The sequence below is a fragment of the Alosa sapidissima genome, chromosome 24 (assembly GCF_018492685.1).
Source record: "Alosa sapidissima isolate fAloSap1 chromosome 24, fAloSap1.pri, whole genome shotgun sequence".
In the NCBI taxonomy this organism is placed as follows: Eukaryota; Metazoa; Chordata; class Actinopteri; order Clupeiformes; family Clupeidae; genus Alosa; species Alosa sapidissima.
In genome coordinates, this window is record NC_055980.1 from 476613 (window position 1) to 498615 (window position 22003).

At 41.3% G+C, this 22003-nt stretch overlaps 2 protein-coding genes across 5 annotated transcripts in view; both read right to left on the reverse strand.

The window, feature by feature from the left end:
- Nucleotides 1–22003, reverse strand: part of bub3 (BUB3 mitotic checkpoint protein) — a 234451-nt gene that overhangs the window by 170487 nt on the left and 41961 nt on the right. The window lies entirely within an intron of this gene.
- The window catches only part of oat (ornithine aminotransferase), a 115534-nt gene that overhangs the window by 51507 nt on the left and 42024 nt on the right, over nucleotides 1–22003 (reverse strand). For all 4 annotated transcript variants that reach the window (XM_042082914.1, XM_042082912.1, XM_042082913.1 and 1 more), the window contains 2 exons: nucleotides 13922–14044; nucleotides 1965–2093 (listed from right to left, as the gene is read on the reverse strand). In XM_042082914.1, coding sequence (XP_041938848.1) covers nucleotides 1965–2093; nucleotides 13922–14044 — 252 coding nt within the window. The remainder of the gene's footprint in view (nucleotides 1–1964; nucleotides 2094–13921; nucleotides 14045–22003) is intronic.

Sequence of the window (22003 nt, forward strand, 5' to 3'; positions counted from 1 at the left end):
CAGACATCATTCTATTGTGTCCCGGAAGCATTTTTTATGGTCCCCGGGACGTCGGGACATCGTTAATTTCAAGCCCTGATGTAACCCTATATGGATAGCATGGAACCATCGTTTTTCCTTTTGATCTGTAGCCCCCCCGCTGGACTGCACCCCCCGAAAGGAGGGTAGGGCAGACACCGTTTTCTGTGAATATCTCGAGAACCGTAAGGTTTAGGAGGACCATTTTTTTTGTATGTTGATCTCAAGGGGCCATGTCAACCCATTCCATAACCACTCATTTCATGTATAGTGCCACCTAGTTAAACACAAAAAAGTAAAAATGAGGTGTTGTAATCGCAGGTATCTGTGACCTAACATAGTCAAAACTGCACGAAATTGGAAGTGTAGGATCATTATGACACCCTCTGAATGCACGCCAAGTTTCGTGGAATTCCGTTAATGGGGGGCCACACAATAAATTAATTTATGTTACTATACACCAACTGGCCTGTAGGTGGCCGGAGACAGTTTTCTGTGAATATCTCGAGAACCGTAGGGCCTAGGAGGTCCACCTTTTTTTTGTATGTTGGTCTTAAGGAGACATGTCAACCCATTCCATTACCACTTATTTCATGTATAGCGCCACCTAGTTAAAAATTAAAAAGCAAAAAATTAGGTGTTTTCATCACAATATCTCTGGCTGACATGGTCAAAACTGCACGAAATTGAAAGTGTAGGATCATTATGACACCCTCCGAATGCATGCCAAGTTTTGTGGACTTTCGTTCATGGGGGGCCTTACAATAAAATAATTTATGTGTACATTTAGTGACCGTACACCAACAAGGATTCCCGGGACACTGAAAGACCAGGGTATACGAAACTTGGTGGGCATATAACCCCACATGGATAGCATGGAACCATTGTTTTTTGTTTTGATCTGTAGCCCCCCCGCTGTACTGGACCCCCCGAAAGGAGGGTAGGGCAGACACAGTTTTCTGTGAATATCTTGAGAACCGTAGGGCCTTGGATGACCAATTTTTTTCCGTATGTTTGCCTCCAGGGGTCATGTTAACCCATTCCATGTGCACACAGGTGCATAAACTGATACACACGCACACACATACATTCACAGTAATCATACGTATGACACATACTCACACAGTAGACATATGTACGCAAGCACACACAAGCACACACACACACACACACACACACACACACACACCCACACACATAAACATAAACGTGTACACGCACACAATTCAAGAATTTCTCAGAATTATGAACAGGCAAGATGGGGGTGGGGTTGTATAAAAGGAATTTTACGTGTGAAATCTATGAACTAATCATGTTTTGGTACTTGTTGTCTAGCAGATACCAGTGAGAATTGAGTGTGGATAATGCATAAGACAGTTAGAATCATATAGGCCTTTCAGCGTGATTTATTTTTGTGGAAAAAATGTGCTGGACTGGGCGGCGGTCATATTTTGTACCGCTCTGTGGTACATCTAGTTTTTTTATTCTCCCGAGACCCTAGGCTAGGCTACTTAAGGTAATTTGCTCATTACCTCAGATCAGTGAAGAACTACCAGAGAAAACGCTGGGGAGAAAACTCAAACAAGTGTTGGACTTAGACTAACTGTGTTACAGTTTCTCGTTGCAAAATTAAAATTTCACTGGAGCTCCATGCGCTTTTGTAGGCTACACACCGTTTCAAAAACACTGTTTACAGCTCTTCGAGTTTAATTTAATATTGTTGTAATGGTAGGATAACTACACAGTTTACACAATAATTACACTGTGTTATAAATATTGTATATCAATGTATTGGCTGTCAATTACCCAAAATCGTGGCTGTCTCTCATTGAACAGTAGCCTATTTAATGCATTCTAATCGATTGTAAAAAGATTGCACATTTTTTTTATTCATATTTTCATCATATTGGGTTCCAACTTCACAATAATATCAGTGTAGTACTCACAGGATAAACTCCACCTGACAGGGCCTTTCCAAGAACCACCAAGTCAGGACGAACAGACTCGTGATCAACTGCCAATCGCCTGCCAGTGCGGGCCAACCCAGTCTGCACTTCATCAGCAATGAACAGCACCTGAAAAAAGATTACCTTAATTAACCCTATGGGGACAACAGAAACACAGGTTGAAATATAGCCTTTGCCTACAGCATCTCCTTAACAGTAATGTTAACAAAATGACAGCATTCATATGACAAAGGAAAACGAATCCGGTCACTCAAGACTGTGCCGCAGCCGTGGGGCAGAAGACGCTTGGTGGCCGTCCACAACGTTATAAACTTAACCTAAATAGTCGGCTGCTGTAAGCTACAATCGGATTTTATTGTATACCCCTGTTGTCTCAATGATGATAACATCTCATTTCCGACTATATTTCAAAGTGTGCCGTTCATTTGCATTATTAACATAACATCGTATTTTGTCATTTTTGGCGAAGACATGCATTCCGTTAGGGATATTGAACATATTTAACATTCTCTAACCATCGTGATTTCGAATTGGTGCAGTTGTCAGCACAAAAAATCATTTTATTCTTTTGCTCTTGCATTGCTCTATGCTGTTCTGTTCTACGGTGCTTTCTGCCTCTTGGTTGCGCACGCATGTTTTCGTGACGTTTCATAGAAATCCATATATGAGCGCATAAAACGACTTGTTGACGTTTTGGGACATTAATCTACATGTAGGCTACGTTAAGCTTTAAGGATTGTATGTCCTTAATTTATTTATATAGGCCTATTTAGGTTACTTGCGCAAACCCTGGATACTTTTATTGCCACACAACAATATTGGTGGTATTTGTTACATTAGCTTCAAAAGGCACTGCTTCAGAAAGCTGCACTGCTTGTGAAAGAAGGGGGTGGGGGAGGGGAGCTTGCAGCCAAGTGTCGGAAAAATGCATAGCCTACAACACAGAACAGCGCAGCTTGCAGCAGAGAAAGCTTGAGTAGCCGAGAGAGACGCCGAGAATGATCGGTTGAAAGCGGAGGTCAACAACCTCAAACGAGAGCTTCAACAACTCCGAGAGACCAGCCACTTGGAGAGCCACAGAGACATTTTACAGGAGATGAGAGCTGGAATCGGAGAACTTCAGGCGACGCTACGTGAGCAGAGAAGTTATTCGACGCCTGAGAGACCAATCCCCAGGTGCACCTCGACACCAGCTCCAGAAACGTCCTCCTTGCAGATGTCTCCATTGGCCCTCTCCGTCACACTCAACGACAGCATCCAAGTTCCTACACTGCAAAAACTGCTTATCTAACAAAATCTAACCAAGTGTTATTATCTTATATCAAGATAAAAAAAAAACTAGTTGGTATTGTTTTCAGTATAAAGAGACTTACCTAGCACTTTCTTGTGAAATCATTTGACTTAATTTAAAAAAAAAAGACTTATTTTAAGACATCTCATCTTGAAAACAAGCAAATTTGTCTGCCAGTGCGTTGAGCAAATTTGTCTTGATAAGACTCCTTAAAATAAGTTAAAATCTTCTTAAATTAAGTCAAAATGATCTTTTGAGAGGGCGCTAGGTAAGTCTTTTCATACTAAAAACAATACCAAAAAGATTTTTTAATCTTAATATAAGATCAATAACACTTGGTTAGAATTCATTTTTTGCAGTGTAGTCAACACGCAGACGTGACCTTGCGTGATGTTGGTCCCGAAAACCACGCTAAGATTCACCAACAGAGCTACGGCCAAGTGGGCAGATACTAGGGTGACCAGATGAGATTGGCTGAAATTCGGGACGCTTTTTTTTTCGCGGGGTGGGGGGGTTGTAGGCCTACATAGACTATTATAAAAGATATTGAATTTTCAAACCTGTACCAAAACACATTTTTATTCAAAACATCAAGTCTGCCTCACAGTCATTGTGAAAAAAAAAAAAAAAAAAAAACAATGACTGCGTAACAGTGCAAATCAGACCTTTCAGAATAAGGATAATAGGCCTACCCTAACGCTAATAACAAGCCTTGCCAAAACTATGGGTCATTAAGTAAGAATACAAAATAATTGTTAGATTAAGTATAGATTAAGTAGATTAGGCTATGTTAAAACGACATCGGACATTAGGCCGAAAATATTTTTTTTGCACACATGACGCCTCCCCTCCGTGAGAAACACCAAACTCTCTTCTACACACTTTGCAGAATGCTTTCATCTCGTCGCTTAAGGCTTTGTCAATCCATGGGTACCTCCACCCACTCCTCCCGGTACCTGCATAGACGCTTTTGCTTTTTAGCGGCGTGTTGGGGTTCATTCAAGGAATGAATGAAAATGAGCTAAAATCAGTGCATATTCGCGCCTAATTATAGAACGTCAAAAAAGAAACAAAGTAGCCGGGGCTGCATCCAGACACTTAGCTGCCGTCGGGGGCTGCATGCAGTCGACTCAACCTCTCTACGGACAGTTTTTAATGTTTATCAGAAAATAACTACTGAGTATTCTGATTAAGTTTAATTTTCGGGACAATTAGGGCAGGATTCGGGATTCGGGACAACTGCTTGGATATCGGGACTGTCCCGAATTTTTCGGGACGTCTGGTCACCCTAGCAGATACGGATGCCTGCTCTTCAGGTCCATCGTCACAGAGGAACACTATAAAGCCTGGAGCAAAACCACCAACTGGGATGGAGCGAAGGGCAAGCGAGCACTGCCGCAGAATGTGAAAAACTTTGTGGTCTCAACACTACAACGAAAGTTCCCTGCTATGGGGAGGAGTGAACTGAAGGACTGCATCAATAAGATCAACGAATTCCTCCGCACAACACGCAGATCTTCCCAGGGATTCAACGTGCTTTAAATTTAGACTGTAGAATGTAGAATGTAGACTGTTCATTATTTCAATAAATAAGTTTTCTCTGAAGCACTTTCCCGACTTCGTCTTTCTATAGGCTAAGCATATCATGGAGATAGAGTAGAAAACTGGATTTAACTAAACAAATGTAACTAAGTAAACTGATTGTTTACTCTACAGTAGGCTATGTTCCCCCTCTCAGGCTGTACAGTAGGCCTATTGAAAGTAGGCTAATGCGCTCAATAGACACGTTAGTGCTTCCATTAGGAAACTTTCGTTGCAGACTTTCACAACTGATTGTTTAGCCTACAGTAGCCTACTGTAGGCCTACTCTACAGTAGCCTAGGCTATAGCTTATGTTCCCCCTCTCAGGCTGTACAGTAGGCCTATTGAAAGTAGACTAATGAGCTTAGACACATTAGCGCTTCCAGCCTAATGACTTTCACACATGAATGATTTACAGTAGACACATTAGTGCTCCACGCAGTGGCGTAACTAGGCCTAGTAGGTGCAGCAAGTGCAGTCGCACCAGAGCCTGTGACCTCCGTCACTACCCCCGCAATGCAATTGCTGGAAAATTCTATACCGGTCCTTTCTGACTACCTGCGTGCCTTTGACCAGGCCAAGGCTACAGCGCAGACACTCGCAAATAAATGGGGGTTCAGAGTACATTTGAAAATGTTAGAGCACGGAGAGTGAAGCGTCACTTTGACGAACTATCGGAAGATGAACGCTTAACCGATGCAGAGAGATACTTCAAAGTGCAGGTATTTAATGCAACTCTGGACATCATAATCAGTCAGCTCTCCCAAAGATGTGCAAGCATGCGGGAAACTTGTTATGTGTTTGAGTATTTACGTCCTATGATCCTTCAATTCGCAGGTGATGATGAACTGCTTGAAAAGGCAGTGCGCTTGTCAGACCATTATAGCATGGACATTGCACCGACATTCCCCAACACAACTCCTCTCATTTAGGTCTTGCTTTAAAGCAGAGATTTCACAGAAGTCATCTATTTTTCAACTTGCCAAAAGGCTGGTGGTAGATTATGACAGTGTAACATCCACATTCGGGGAAGTGTGTACTGCTCTCATGTTGTTTCTACATTGCCTGTGACTGTGGCAACAGCTGAGCGATCTTTTTCCAAATGTTCAACAATTGCTGGTGTACAGGCTATAATCAATTAGCTAAATCATTTGTCCAGCTGTTTAAACATTTTTTCGTGTTACATTCAAACGCAAAAGGTGCTTTGATATCTTTTTTGTTTAAACGTCGGCAAGCAGGCATGCTGCGGTTGCAATGAATGAGGATAATTGGTTTTATCTGCGGTGTTATTTTTTGCATTTTGAATATGACTCGCTCCAGCACGTCTACTTTTTTGCACGGTGCTTTCTTAAAGGAGCTGCACCATTTTACAACAATTGCATCTACATTTTCATATTAGAATGTTTTGTCAAGTGTAAGCTTAAACTACCGTGATCAAATTAAGTTTCCGTGCCCCCGCTGAAAGTCTCTTATGCTCTTATGCGCTTATCGTTACACTATCAAATCTATAAGTAACCGTGACAAATAGGGTATAAGATATATAAACTCACACTATTGTATTATCATATATGTTTGGTAATTGCTCAGCTTTCTCTGATTGTTCTACTGACTTGGAAACTGCGCATCAAGACGCATCAAAAATAGTAGTGGCAGAACTCCAAAGTGACACCTTGTGGTTGTTTGTGTCAACTGCAGTTTGTGCCATTTCTGCTGAGAAAATGGGGATCGTGATTCCTGAAGGAACCCGTCCAAACTTAACGGGGACCCACTGTAAATGGACTGAAGTTCGCTCTAAATATCTACGTTTACCGATTATGCTAACCGTTAGCATCTCTATGGGATTTCTCATATACATTAGCCATAAGCTAACTCATTAGTTTCTACTGTAACTTGGAATGCTAGCCTACATGAGTGCTCTTAAACAAAACATAGAAGTAAATAACTGATATGTACTCTGTTGGTCTGCTTACAGTGGGCAGTGCTTCGACTTGGCCAGCTTCCCATGCGCGGACCGCGAGGCATCACGCGACTTTAATTTGTATTTTTCCAGTGACGCTGCAACGACGCTGCAACAACCGGCAGAGGTCTCAAGTGAGCAGGGTGTCTCGTAAAAAGAAATGGAGCTGGAAAACCCTACACAGACCTCACTACAGACTTTAGCAGACTGGTTCAGAAATAATTTAATAGCCAGAAATATGCCTGCCCTGCCCTAATAAAGAAATATTTGGTTAACAGCAAATGAATCCCGTTTGCAGCCGTAGAAGAAACGCAGGACAAATTAAACATTCTGGTTTTCTCCGAGTGCAACGATGATAGACAGACATCATTTGGACAAAATATAGAGCGTATTAACCTCCGTTGCTCAGCCAAATGCCTTCCTGTTACGTCCTGTTATCACGGAGTTACAGGCGATAAACGATTTTTGAAGGTCACAAGTTTACTTCATTAGCGTTTATTTTTTTGATTATTAAAGAGTGTTTTTCATTTAAAGGCTTGACTTCGTGCTTATTCAGAAGAGCATTTAGTGCTCTCCCCAATCCCAGACGTTCACATTGCATGTTTGTTTGTAATGGATGCAACCGCAAGATACGCTTGTCATAGGCGCCGATACCGTGGGTGCTCCGTCTCTCGGGCACCCACTGAAAACATCGAGCACCCACGTGTGCCAGCTTACAGTCCTGGCTAAATTTACATTAATTTAAAATCAAACATCGCAGTTTATGTTAAATTCAGCATCTCTCATAATGTGATTGGATATGTTGCTGTCAATTTCCTACTCTATATACTAACCACCAATGAGAGCGTCTCTCTCACACTTCCCACCTGAAGAATTAACGCAAGGCTTTGTCGGGTCGAATGTTTAAAATGTATATAGCCCTGAATATCATTTTGAAAATAGTCTGACAAAGCTTATTGTTTTGTGACACAGCTAAACACTGGTACCTCATAGAACGTCTATAACATAGCCTAGGTGGTCGCAACTCACAAAAGTAAAGCAGATAGAAAGAACTCAGGCAAATCTAGCCTACAACACGCAGACAGCTTCATGCGCAAGGGGAGAGCGCGCACGCACGCGCACTGTGCTTTATGATTGTTGGCTTCTGATGGTATCTTGCTAATTCACTGAACTGCATTAGGTGACACAAATGGTATTGCCTTTATCTTATAACTCCTTGTCTGAGCGACTACCAGGCCTATGATTTTTTAAAGTCAGATGTTCCCTGACAAAGACATTCGAAAATTAAGAATGGTTATTGACTTGAAAAATACACTAATTTTAGCAAACTCCCTTCATTCAACCCTTGAAGACATCGTGGTCTGGTACGCTATGTAGATCGTTTCTAGTACCATTTAATTTCTCAGAATGTAGGTCTACTAGGCCTACAATAACACGTCATCACCAAATACATCTTTTATTTTTAGTTGATCAACCACAAAGAGTAGCATAGGCCTACTGTGCACAGTGTACTGACGACTGTAGCAGCCCAAGGTAACCAGATGTTGTAGATGAGAGGCAACCGCTTGTTTCAGATAGCCTGGACAACATGTTACCTGGGTGTTGCTTACGTTATTAATTAATGGTAGCCTACAATAGTTAATTGATTTGCATAACATATTAGTTGGCTCAAAGAGTAGGGAATCAGGATGGAGAGAGTCATGCATGTGTTGCTTTTGCGGGATCGAATCCAGTTTAATGCTAGTTTTCAAAACATATATTTTTTTACATGTCTTTTGTCCGAGTGGCTGTAATGTAGCCGAGTGCTCATGGCGTATGAAAAGCGACTTCAAACCGCCTAAAACAACTTGTTTGTGAATGTCTGACAACTGCTGCAGCGCATGCACGCGCAAGGAAACCAGTAGGTGGAGAAACCAGAAGGCACACAACACCGGAACGATTTTAAGGCTATTTCGCATAGGCTACTCAATGGTACTATTTCACACGCATTATAGCGACCCCCACTCACCGGGGTTAGGTGGAAGGTGTTAATAGACGATTGGCGTAGCCTACAGTGGACTAGGGCTGTCAAAATTGCTCAAAAATGACGTTCGAATATCCCCTCTAAAATAAACACATGTATTCGAATATATTGGAATATCTAGGCTATATTATTTGCGCATTATGTCAGTGACGCGCATCATGTCATCCGTTTTTAACTTTTTGTATGGTTATTGCTTGACAGGGGGGATCCCAAGCAGCTTTCAGCCATGGCATTTCCTAATTCACCCGACACTGATATTCAAAATGTTGAAACTATTTCAGCATAGCCTATAAGCAGTTTAATGTAATGTTAGTTGTAAACAAACGGGCTACTTGGTGAGGCTTGGCCTCACAGATGCGCTCGTGCCTTAAATGGCAATACAAATCTTCACGATAGGCCTATTAACTGATCGCCCGATTCACGTTGGCTGGGGGGCAGGGGGGGGCCATCAGACATTTGTTCCCAAGGGTCTATGAATTGTTAATCCGGCCCTGCCCCCAACGAACGAAACTTTCCACCTCTGAGACAGCTTAAAAGAAGTCTAGAGGACTCCTAACTCACTAAGACCTACTTACTGTAGGCTGAGCAAACCACAGGCCTTTTTTTTGGGCAATCCTGCATTCGAGGCAGGCCTTCTGTTGAAGAATTTTATATAAATCCTGCGCTAACAGTAATCCTCCTACCCCCCGCTACCACAGCTGTGGATAGTGTGGCATGCTCACGCTTTATGTCTCCTTCTTGCAAACTAGGCCTATAGCCCAACCATTTACGTCTTCAAAAAATAACAACTTGCCAGATATGCCTTCATATCTTTGGGCTTCATTCAGCATTTTGTTTCACTGGAAATGACTTCTACATGCTGCCTGCTGCATCCTTTCTGTTTGTATTGTTTACAAAATGTTTGACGTCTTGAGTTAATGCATTAAACATTGTTTGCTGGTAACCAGCCACAAATAGCCTACAGATACTTGCGTGCGTACATTCTCTATTTTCTCCAAAATGTGCCCGTTCTATAGGCTGGCCAAGTGCGTAATTCAGCGCGATAAAGCAGATGTATTTGTTTATTGTACAGAAAAATAAAAATAACCTGTCAAGCAGTCAATTGACTACATTGCAGTCAATAAGTAGGGCAAATTACGAAACCAAAACGTGGGTCATAGTTGTCTAAGCCTCTGCTGTGAGGCCAAACCCATGAACAAAGACGCATTGATATCTGCAATAGAGTTTTTTTGGCAAAACAAGCTCACAGCCGAACGAGTCATAGCACTGAAGGGAGAGGCAACTGGCATGTGATCTCCCCACAGGCCAATGGATGTACAAGTTTTCTCCTGTGCCTACGATATTTAATCCAGTGTTTTGTCAAGTTGCAAAATGCTATTCGTTTTAACTAATTTTTATGATAGTATGAAGTACTCTTTGTATAGGGTACCATCTTAATTGCTTTATACTCAATACTTGACCAATGGCTATTACATCTGTCTATTGAAAGTGAGAATGTGGCATGTGATCTACTGTGTAGGCTTCATAAAATAAAATAAACAGATTGCTAATGGCCTACAAGCTGATCTGGGGTGCGTTTCCCGTACAACTACGGAGGTTAGCTTTTTACTAACAGGATGCATCTACTAACAACTAACCAACATGTAAGTTACGACTGTTTCCCAAAACTGTCGTACTTACATAGTACTGTAAGTTTGGACCATGATGGTTTCCAAACTTCAATAGTCTGGACTAAGGTGGTTAATGACGTTTAGTAGCACGTGAACGGGCACCTGCACATACTTCTGTGGCGCATTGCGTGAAGGCCGGCAGATGGCAGCCGCCGTTGCACAGCAGTTACCAGTCCCCTGTCCAAGAGTTCGAATCTGGGTTAAGATTTTGACAACAATATTGACATCGTTGTTTACCTAAGTTTATCTTTTGTGCAGATCATATTATCAAAATCAGAATCAGCATTCTTGGCTTGGTTTGCGTAAACTAACAAGGACCCCCCCCATGGAAATCAAAGGCTAGCCTACATATTCTCAGCTGACTCGTCAAAAAGTGCGCACCACCTTATTATCTGCAGATGTGTGACTTACTTACGTGCACATGGCTGAAAATTTACTTTTAATTTATGTATTTTCTGCCTTGGGCATTTTAAAATATGGATGTATGGTGGTTAGAAGTGTAAATATCAATTAGAAACCTAAATATATTTAGCGTTAACCCAACACTGACAATAATGTAGACAGCAAATTTCGATTTCGATTTTCGTTACCACCGTGTAGTCAAGCCTTAAGCCATACCCAAGTAGCCTAAATCAAGGTAAATCGAGCTTTTTCAGAAGGGGCGGCAGGCAGAGCGATGTACAGTGGCAGAGCGACGCACAGTGGCTGAAAGTGGTACTAAAGCTTCACGCCTCGTAATGCGCGACTGAAGTGGCCATTTGAAAGCGATGCCCACTGTAGTTTTACAGTGAATCCTATGTAATGGTTTGAAAGGAACTTCAGCTTCAGACTTTCTCTTGGGAAACTGTTAGGCCTATTCATCTTCTCTAATGTAGCTGGCTAGACCATGTCATTGCCACACACCCAAGTGGGGGCAGAATTGGAAATGTGTCAGAGTGACAATGCATTGGTTGATTTGGTTAAAAAGTCACAGGTTAGGTTATTGGTTATTATTGTAATGATGCTATTCATAAATAATGAGCTGTAAAGTAACTCAGACTTTAACAAAAAAATTTTTTTAAAGGATATCGACTAATTATCGTTATCGTCAAAATCACAAAAAAATAGAGATATTATTTTTTGTCCATATCGCCCACCCCTAGTATGAAGAGACTTACCTAGCACTTTCTCATAAAATCATTTGACTTAATTTAAGAAGAGCTTGACTTTTTTTAAGATGTCTCATCCTGAAAACAAGCAAATTTGTCTGCCAGTGTGATGAGGAGATTTGTCTTGATAAGACCCCTAAAATAAGTTAAAGGTGCCATGTGTAAAATCCGCCAAAAAATCAATTCATACTCCACATTCCATAAAAGATGGAGGCAGTATACCTCCAGAAAGTGAGTTGGTCTACCCTAGAGTAACAACCAAGAAACGTGTATTGCAGTTTGGCTGGCGGTTATGTTGCCCGCATACCGCCTCCCATGGCCGAAGCTGGTATTATGACACCTGTCGGGCTGTGGCTAGTAATTTAGCATGCTAATTCTGGTTGATATCTCTGCAGCACTATACCTTGCCATTTTTTTAATGACATCACCCTTATTTCTTCTCATTCTTTTGATGCGTGTAGCTCATTTTTTTTATATTTTTACCTCAATTCTTACACATGGCACTTTTAAAGTCTTCTTAAATTAATGATCTTTTAAGAGATTACAATAATACACTTTGTTAGATTTTTTGCAGTGTATGTTACAGATGCGGGCGGGAGCGGGACTAAAAATTACATTGTTGCGGGAGCGGGACAGAATATTGCGGGAGCAGGCGGGTGAGATTTTCCAGTCCCGAGCAAAACCTCTAGCATAGACTATCAGATCAGGTCACAGAACTTTTCCTAAAAGCATCATGTCAATTATCACTGCTTTGGTCACAAATGTGACTAATCGAGCCAGCCCAGTTTAAGAGCAATTCATTCAACTGTTTTGCTAATCAGAGTAGCCTTGGCACAGTTGCCTTTGCTACTGATAAAGTCTGCCTATTTGCTTCACCTTTTGCTGATCGAAATGGTTCAAACTGCACGTAGCCTATTCATCAAATAGCCTAGATTTTAACAACATTAGAAGAACACAGCATGCTACATTGCTACACTAATCTCAGTGTCTTTTTCTAACAGAATGCGAAAGTCTGAACTAGCCCACCTGTGACCTCTCTCCTCGCCAGACTCACATCACATTTCAGATGCATCTACACTGCAAAAAATGAATTGTAACCAAGTGTTATTGATCTTATTTTAAGATTAAAAAATATATTTGGTATTGTTTTTAGTATGAAAAGTCTTATCAAGACAAATTTGCTCAATGCACTGGCAGACAAATTTGGTTGTTTTTAGGACAAATTTGCTTAACGCACTGGCAGACAAATTTGCTTGTTATTAAGATGAGATCAAATGATTTCACAAGAAAGCGCTAGGTAAGTCTCTTTATACTGAAAACAATACCAACAGTTTTTTTTTTTTATCTTGATATAAGATTAATAACACTTGGTTAGATTTTGTTAGATAAGCAGATTTTGCAGTGTATCTGTGCTTACACAGAGAAGCTATACTGTATACCATGTGAGCGTTGCGTTCGTGGCAACAGTTATAGAACTGGTTTCACCAGAGATGATGGCGCATATGTTCGAAACAAATAGGCTACTTTCAGTCTCCAAGAGCGTGAATGACATGATAGGTGTGAAAACAAGTTTCAAAATAAAAGCCAAAGTTCATTTACTTTCTACTATAAAATGTGCCGGAAAAGACTAATATTTTTAGGATCTACGGAAACCAATTGACAGATTTCTGCCGTAGCGACAGAGAACTTTAATCCCTGAACACAAACCTAAATTCGCCTGAAACATAACCATTGCATCCAGCTTCCCAAGACAAAAACTGCAATTGCAGGTGGAGAGAGGCCTTGTATATTATGTGGTTAGCATAAAATAGTCCAACATGACAATATCATTTATCAATATTTTTTGGGAAAACAAAAACAAAAACAGAACTGCATCCCAATTATGAAGAAATGCCTCTCACAACTGTTATGAGAAACATTACACCGTGTTCCAAATTATTATGCAAATTATATTTAAGTGTCAAACATTTTTTTTGTTTGTTTTTCAATTAAACTCATGGATGGTATTGTGTCTCAGGGCTCTTTGGATGATTGAAATCAATCTCAGACACCTGATAATTGGTTTGCCAGGTGAGCCCAATCAAAGGAAAACTACTTAAGAAGGATGTTCCACGTTATTTGTTCAATAAAATTCAAATTATACTAGTTGATACTTAACGGTTGATGACTTGAAAATTATACTGACTGTCATTTGCATCAACTATTTAGGAAAATCTGAGAAAAATGTAATTTGCACAATAATTTGGAACACAGTGTAAATACTCACATTGTATTGTGTGCATAACTCGCGGACTTTGGTCAAATAGCCAAGGTCTGGGACCACCACACCAGCCTCTCCTTGGATGGGCTCCACCATAAAGGCTGCCACATTCTGGTCCTGAAGGGCTCTCTATAAACACAAACAAAAACAAAGATATTTTTACCAATACCTCCCAGCTTTTAAATCAAGAGATATGCAAATAAAAAATACATAACAGACTTGCATGCCTCATTAAGTCGACTACCTGGCTTGAGGGAGACGATATACTAATACTTGTGGGTGCATTTAGTATTATGTGCCAGGGTTGAGAATGCAGGAATCAGAAGATGAATGTTGCAGACACCATGACTTATATCTCAAATCTTAAGATACACTTGCTTAATCTATTGGCAGATAAATTAAGACAGAAAAGAATTTAGAAAGATTTTCACTTATTTTAAGTCAAATAAGCTTAAAGTAAGTATCCTTCTATTAAATACTAAAAACAATACTAACTACATGTTATATCTAAGATTATAACACTTAGTAAGATATCACTTTTCACAGTGTATAAATAATAGTACACTGCAAATAATCAAATCTAACCAAGTGTTTAATAATTTTAATAATAATAAAATAATTTCATGAGACCACGCTAGGTAAGTCTCTTTAAACTGAAAACAATACCAACTAGAGGTTTTGATCTTGATATGAGATTAATGACACTAGGATAAATATTAGATAAGCAGTTTTTGCAGTGCCTGGGTGCCAGCCGAACATAGCTCCGCCCACAACATTTGAGGTCAGGAAGTTCGGTCTGGACTTGTTCCGTTGTGGAGCAACTATGAAACTTTTCCCCACTGCGCCCCATAATCACGTCCCAATGGACCAATATCGGACTCAAATTCTGACTACAATTGTGTATGACGACGTCAGGCTAGAACACTTCCACATACCCAAATGGTTTGCTATAGGCCTACAGACAAATTAAAAAAACATTGGCCTCTAAGCTAAGCAAACCATTTTCTGGTGTAGCCTGGGCAGAGGATGGTGACTGTCCCTCCGTGGGATTCACACAAAGTGTCTTGGCTGCTGTTGTCCAGTTTGTGGAGCGGTTGCTGCCCATTGTGCGTATTCACTCACAGTTCAGCTGAATTCCGTCCATTGGAAAAAATAGTAATCCTAACGTTAGGCATATCCAGAAAAGTCTCGGCGTTGACGTCGCTCTTATTCAAAGAGAGCCGCAAGATCCAACTAAAACTTCAGTTGCCTGTACCTCAGACGCAACGCATCTCATACCACGTTATTACCGGCCATGCCGACGATGAGCAGGGGCAGCGGATTGTAAAAGTAAGGGGCTGTGATCGCACAGTCGACTGGTTACTGGAGGCAGGGCGCGCACCGGCGCAGCAAATAACTTTTACAAATAAGAATCCCGATTTCCACTCCGCTGCTGTCTGGGGCTTCTGCCAAAAGCACGAAATACAAGCCATATGAAAGATGGAGTTCTTCTGATCCTATAAATCTAATGAAAGAAATGGTTTCTTAACATGGTGCATTTTGCACTTCAGTGCTGTAGTCAGTTATATGTGACGATCAACAAGAATTTCCTCTAGTTCTAACAATAACACACCTGTATGTTATGCTTTCATGTGTGCATATTTAATTCAACAGTACAAAACATTAAACAGATCGTAGGCTACTCTTGAACGTAGGATAAGGCTATATAAACACAAATGGAATGTTATCATACATCATGGAAAATTGCAAAGGTCGGGTTTGCTCCATCTTCTAATCATAGGCTAAGTTTGAAGTTTCGTTTTGAAAATGTTGAATAGGCCTACTGGCAAACCCCGACCAGTAGGCACGGCTGAAGTGCCCTTGAGCAAGGGCACCTAACCCCTCACTGCTCCCGAGCGCCACTGTTGATGCAGGCAGCTCGCTGCTGTGTTAGTGTGTGCGTCACCTCATTGTGTGTACACTGTGATAAATGCAGAGACCAAATTCCCCTCACAGGATCAAAAGAGTATATATACTTACACTAGGGTCATAAGTATTGGCACCCTGATGTTAAATTCTAATAGAGGCAGGCAGATGTTTATTTTAAAGGCCAGTTATTTCATGGATCCAGGATACTGTGCATCCTGATAAAGTTCCCTTGGCCTTTGGAATTAAAATAGCCCCACATCATCACATACCCTTCATCATACCTAGATATCGGCATGGTTTTATTTCAGTTAGCCTATTAGCTGGTTTGATTTGAATTGAGCTCAATGAGCATCAAACCAGCTAATAGGCTAACTGAAATTAAAAGAGGGGTGGAGGTGGGGTCACATTTGAGCATTTAAAAATGTACTTGAAAGTAACGCTTTACTTACTTTCTGAAGTAACTAGTTACTTTTATAATTTGTAACTGAGTAAGTATTTTAGTTACTTTTTGGAAGTAGTAACTAGTAACTGTAACTAATTACGTTTTAAAAGTAACTTGCCCAACACTGGGTATGACTGTAATGCGGTTACCACCCCAGGCCTACAGTGGGCGTTGCTTTCAAATGGCCACTTCAGTCGCGCATTACGCTACGTGAAGCTGCGTGAAACTTTAGTACCACTTTCAGCCACTGTGCGTCGCTCTGCCACTGTACATCGCTCCGTCAGTAGCCTGCCGCCCCTTCTGTAAAAACATAATTGTTGCCGAGAGGAATCCCAGCCTACGAATTCAATAACAAAATAAATCATGCATACAGAGGGTCCCCGTTAAAAATTGACACTTCATTCACGATAATGGTGATTCACGCAGCTGGGTGACATGTAAGGACAGCTGCAGCCGCTTGGGGGCAGCATAGTCCGCTGTGGCGTTCAACGGTCGAACCGGACGGCGCATTCGACAGCAAGGGCTGTGATTGGCCGAGTTTTCAGTGTGTTTCTCTGTTTTTAGCAGCCCCTGCAACATGCTAATCCACTGTAGCCTAAGCTTTGTACATAATGTTAAACATAGTTTTGGATTCAGGTGGCAAGATTTCTTGATTGTATAGTGCCTGTCTCTCAGTAATGTTTTAAAATGAGAGCTTCGTCAGCTGGCAGTAGGCTACTTTGTCGGTAGTCATGAGAAGTTCGCTTGCTAACAGAACATAAAAATGCTGCCCAGAAACCTTGTGAATAGTTCTGACACTAACGAGGTTGAAATATAGCATTTGCCTACAGCATCTCCTTAACAGTAATGTTAACAAAATGACAGCATTCATATGACAAAGGAAAACGAATCCGGTCACTCAAGACTGTGCCGCAGCCGTGGGGCAGAAGACGCTTGGTGGCCGTCCACAACGTTATAAACTTAACCTAAATAGCCGGCTGCTGTAAGCTACAATCGGATTTTATTGTATACCCCTGTTGTCTCAAAGGTGATAACATCTCATTGCCGACTATATTTCAAAGTGTGCCGTTCATTTGCATTATTAACATAACATCGTATTTTGTCATTTTTGGCGAAGACATGCATTCCGTTAGGGATATTGAACATATTTAACATTCTCTAACCATCGTGATTTCGAATTGGTGCAGTTGTCAGCACAAAAAATCATTTTATTCTTTTGCTCTTTTGCATTGCTCTATGCTGTTCTATGGTGCTTTCTGCCTCTTGGTTGCGCACGCATGTTTTCGTGACGTTTCATAGAAATCCATATATAATGAGCACATAAAACGACTTGTTGACGTTTTGGGACATTAATCTACATGTAGGCTACGTTAAGCTTTAAGGATTGTATGTCCTTAATTTATTTATATAGGCCTATTTAGGCTACTTGCGCAAACCCTGGATACTTTTATTGCCACACAACAATATTGGTGGTATTTGTTACATTAGCTTCAAAAGGCACCGCTTCAGAAAGCTTGCACTGCTTGTGAAAGAAGGGGGTGGGGGAGGGTAGCTTGCAGCCAAGTGTCGGAAAAATGCATAGCCTACAACACAGAACTCTCGCATTAGTCACTGACAGTAGACACGCTTCCAGCCTAATGACTTTCACACATTTTGAATGATTTACAGTATGCCTATACATTAGCGCTCCACGTGTAGAGACTGTGCAGAATACAATGTGTGAATGATGCTCAATGATTTGCCAATAGCCTATAATAGTCTTCTGCTGGGTTGCATGTACTGTATAGCCTAGTTTTACTGTACATTTTTTCAGCCTTTATTGGTTAAATGACCATTTTTATTACGAAAATATTTCTTAACTTCAAAAACACAGTGTCTAAAACTCGGTGTCATTCAGACTCAACCCTCTTGACGTTTGGTGATTAATTGACAGCTGTTTTGGGACACGTTAAACTTTCTTTATAATGAGCGCATAAAACGACTTGTTGTTTGGGACATTAAGCTATACGTTAAGCTTTTTCACGTTAAGGATTGTATGTCCTTAATTTATTTATATATTTAGGCTACTTGCGCAAACCCTGGATACTTTTATTGCCACACAACAATATTGGTGGTATTTGTTACATTAGCTTCAAAAGGCACCGCTTCAGAAAGCTGCACTGCTTGTGAAACAAGGGGGTGGGGGAGGGGAGCTTGCAGCCAAGTGTCGGAAAAATGCATAGCCTACAACACAGAACCCGCTTCTCGCACTAGTCACTGACAGTAGACACGCTTCCAGCCTAATGACTTTCACACATTTTGCAGAGAAAGCTCGAGTAGACGAGAGAGACGCCGAGAATGATCGGTTGAAAGCGGAGGTCAAAAACCTCAAACGAGAGCTTCAACAACTCCGAGAGGCAGCCACTTGGAGAGCCACAGAGACATTTTACAGGAGATGAGAGCTGGAATCGGAGAACTTCAGGTGACGCTACGTGAGCAGAGAAGTTATTCGACGCCTGAGAGACCAATCCCCAGGTGCACCTCGACACCAGCTCCAGAAACGTCCTCCTTGCAGATGTCTCCATTGGCCCTCTCCGTCACACTCAACGACAGCATCCAAGTTCCTAGTCAACACGCAGACGTGACCTTGCGTGATGTTGGTCCCGAAGACCACGCTAAGATTCACCAACAGAGCTACGGCCAAGTGGGCAGATACGGATGCCTGCTCTTCAGGTCCATCGTCACAGAGGAACACTATAAAGCCTGGAGCAAAACCACCAACTGGGATGGAGCGAAGGGCAAGCGAGCACTGCCGCAGAATGTGAAAAACTTTGTGGTCTCAACACTACAACGAAAGTTCCCTGCTATGGGGAGGAGTGAACTGAAGGACTGCATCAATAAGATCAACGAATTCCTCCGCACAACACGCAGATCTTCCCAGGGATTCAACGTGCTTTAAATTTAGAATGTAGAATGTAGACTGTTCATTATTTCAATAAATAAGTTTTCTCTGAAGCACTTTCCCGACTTCGTCTTTCTATAGGCTAAGCATATCATGGAGATAGAGTAGAAAACTGGATTTAACTAAACAAATGTAACTAAGTAAACTGATTGTTTACTCTACAGTAGGCTATGTTCCCCCTCTCAGGCTGTACAGTAGGCCTATTGAAAGTAGGCTAATGCGCTCAATAGACACGTTAGTGCTTCCATTAGGAAACTTTCGTTGCAGACTTTCACAACTGATTGTTTAGCCTACAGTAGCCTACTGTAGGCCTACTCTACAGTAGCCTAGGCTATAGCTTATGTTCCCCCTCTCAGGCTGTACAGTAGGCCTATTGAAAGTAGACTAATGAGCTTAGACACATTAGCGCTTCCAGCCTAATGACTTTCACACATGAATGATTTACAGTAGACACATTAGCGCTCCACGCAGTGGCGTAACTAGGCCTAGTAGGTGCAGCAAGTGCAGTCGCACCAGGGCCTGTGACCTCCGTCACTACCCCCGCAATGCAATTGCTGGAAAATTCTATACCGGTCCTTTCTGACTACCTGCGTGCCTTTGACCAGGCCAAGGCTACAGCGCAGACACTCGCAAATAAATGGGGGTTCAGAGTACATTTGAAAATGTTAGAGCACGGAGAGTGAAGCGTCACTTTGACGAACTATCGGAAGATGAACGCTTAACCGATGCAGAGAGATACTTCAAAGTGCTGGTATTTAATGCAACTCTGGACATCATAATCAGTCAGCTCTCCCAAAGATGTGCAAGCATGCGGAAAACTTGTTATGTGGTTGAGTCTTTACGTCCTATGATCCTTCAACTCGCAGGTGATGATGAACTGCTTGAAAAGGCAGTACGTTTCAGACCATTATAGAATGGACATTGCACCGACATTCCCAACACAACTCCTCTCATTTAGGTCTTGCTTTAAAGCAGAGATTTCACAGAAGTCATCTATTTTTCAACTTGCCAAAAGGCTGGTGGTAGATTATGACAGTGTAACATCCACATTCGGGGAAGTGTGTACTGCTCTCATGTTGTTTCTACATTGCCTGTGACTGGCAACAGCTGAGCGATCTTTTTCCAAATGTTCAACAATTGCTGGTGTACAGGCTATAATCAATTAGCTAAATCATTTGTCCAGCTGTTTAAACATTTTTTTCGTGTTACATTCAAACGCAAAAGGTGCTTTGATATCTTTTTTGTTTAAACGTCGGCAAGCAGGCATGCTGCGGTTGCAATGAATGAGGATAATTGGTTTTATCTGCGGTGTTATTTTATGCATTTTGAATATGACTCGCTCCAGCACGTCTACTTTTTTGCACGGTGCTTTCTTAAAGGAGCTGCACCATCTTACAACAATTGCATCTACATTTTCATATTAGAATGTTTTGTCAAGTGTAAGCTTAAACTACCGTGATCAAATTAAGTTTCCGTGCCCCCGCTGAAAGTCTCTTATGCTCTTATGCGCTTATCGTTACACTATCAAATCTATAAGTAACCGTGACAAATAGGGTATAAGATATATAAACTCACGCTATTGTATTATCATATATGTTTGGTAATGGCTCAGCTTTCTCTGATTGTTCTACTGACTTGGAAACTTCATCATGGAAGCAGCAAGTCAAGTCACATCAAAAATAGTAGTGGCAGAACTCCAAAGTGACACCTTGTGGTTGTTTGTGTCAACTGCAGTTTGTGCCATTTCTGCTGAGAAAATGGGGATCGTGATTCCTGAAGGAACCCGTCCAAACTTAACGGGGACCCACTGTAATTAAACATTACCTCGATTTAGGCTACTTGGGTATGGCTTAAGGCTTGACTACACGGTGGTAACAAAATAACTGTTCAAAATTAATCTGTAGCCTTGGGTAGGCTTCTGCAGAAAACAATGTTGTTGGCGATTTAATACTATCTAGCGACGTTTTTTAACAGGCTACGCTATATAGGCTTAGACAACTATGACCGACGTTTTGGTTTCGTAAATTAATTTGCCCTACTTCTTGACTGCAATGTAGTCAATTGACTGCTTGACATGTCATTTTTATTTTTCTGTACAATAAACAAATACATCTGCTTTATTCATACTTTGCAGTCACGTGATTACTATGAATACCTGGCGGGCAAGAAAAGCTAACAAAATGGCGACGAACAGTGGCCAGCCAGGGGAATTGCAGATTTCCAATACTACAATCAATTAATTATTTAGACCATATGTCACCAAATGTTCAATAGATATCAAGAAAAGATTATCATACTCGGAACGTGTGATCGCTGGCAAAGTCTCTACCAGACTTGGAGTATCATATGTTATAGAGAATCCGTCACCTTACACCGCACAAAAAATGAAAGCCTACAAAAGTACAGATAGCTATCTTTTTATCAAGAGTGGATGGGTTAACAACGCTGTCGTATGGGAGGTGAAAAACAGGAATATCTTCATAAAAGGTGAGTGTTACTAGTTAGCTAGCTAACGTTACCCGTTTGCTAATGTTTGCATGTTTGTAGCTGAGTTACACAAAGTGACATCTGTTCCATCATGTGATGAAGTCTTCATCTGAATATGTACACCCTGCCTGCCGGCGAATGACAGCTTGATAAGTAGTTTAAAAAGAAAACGTATGCCAACTGTATCATATATGGCTAGCAGGATGTCAACATTGTAGCCAACCTGCTTATCCACTCCACATAGCATCAGACAACAGACAAGAGCAGTTGGGGCAGCGAAATGCGTATAATCCTGTTAGCAATCTGTTAG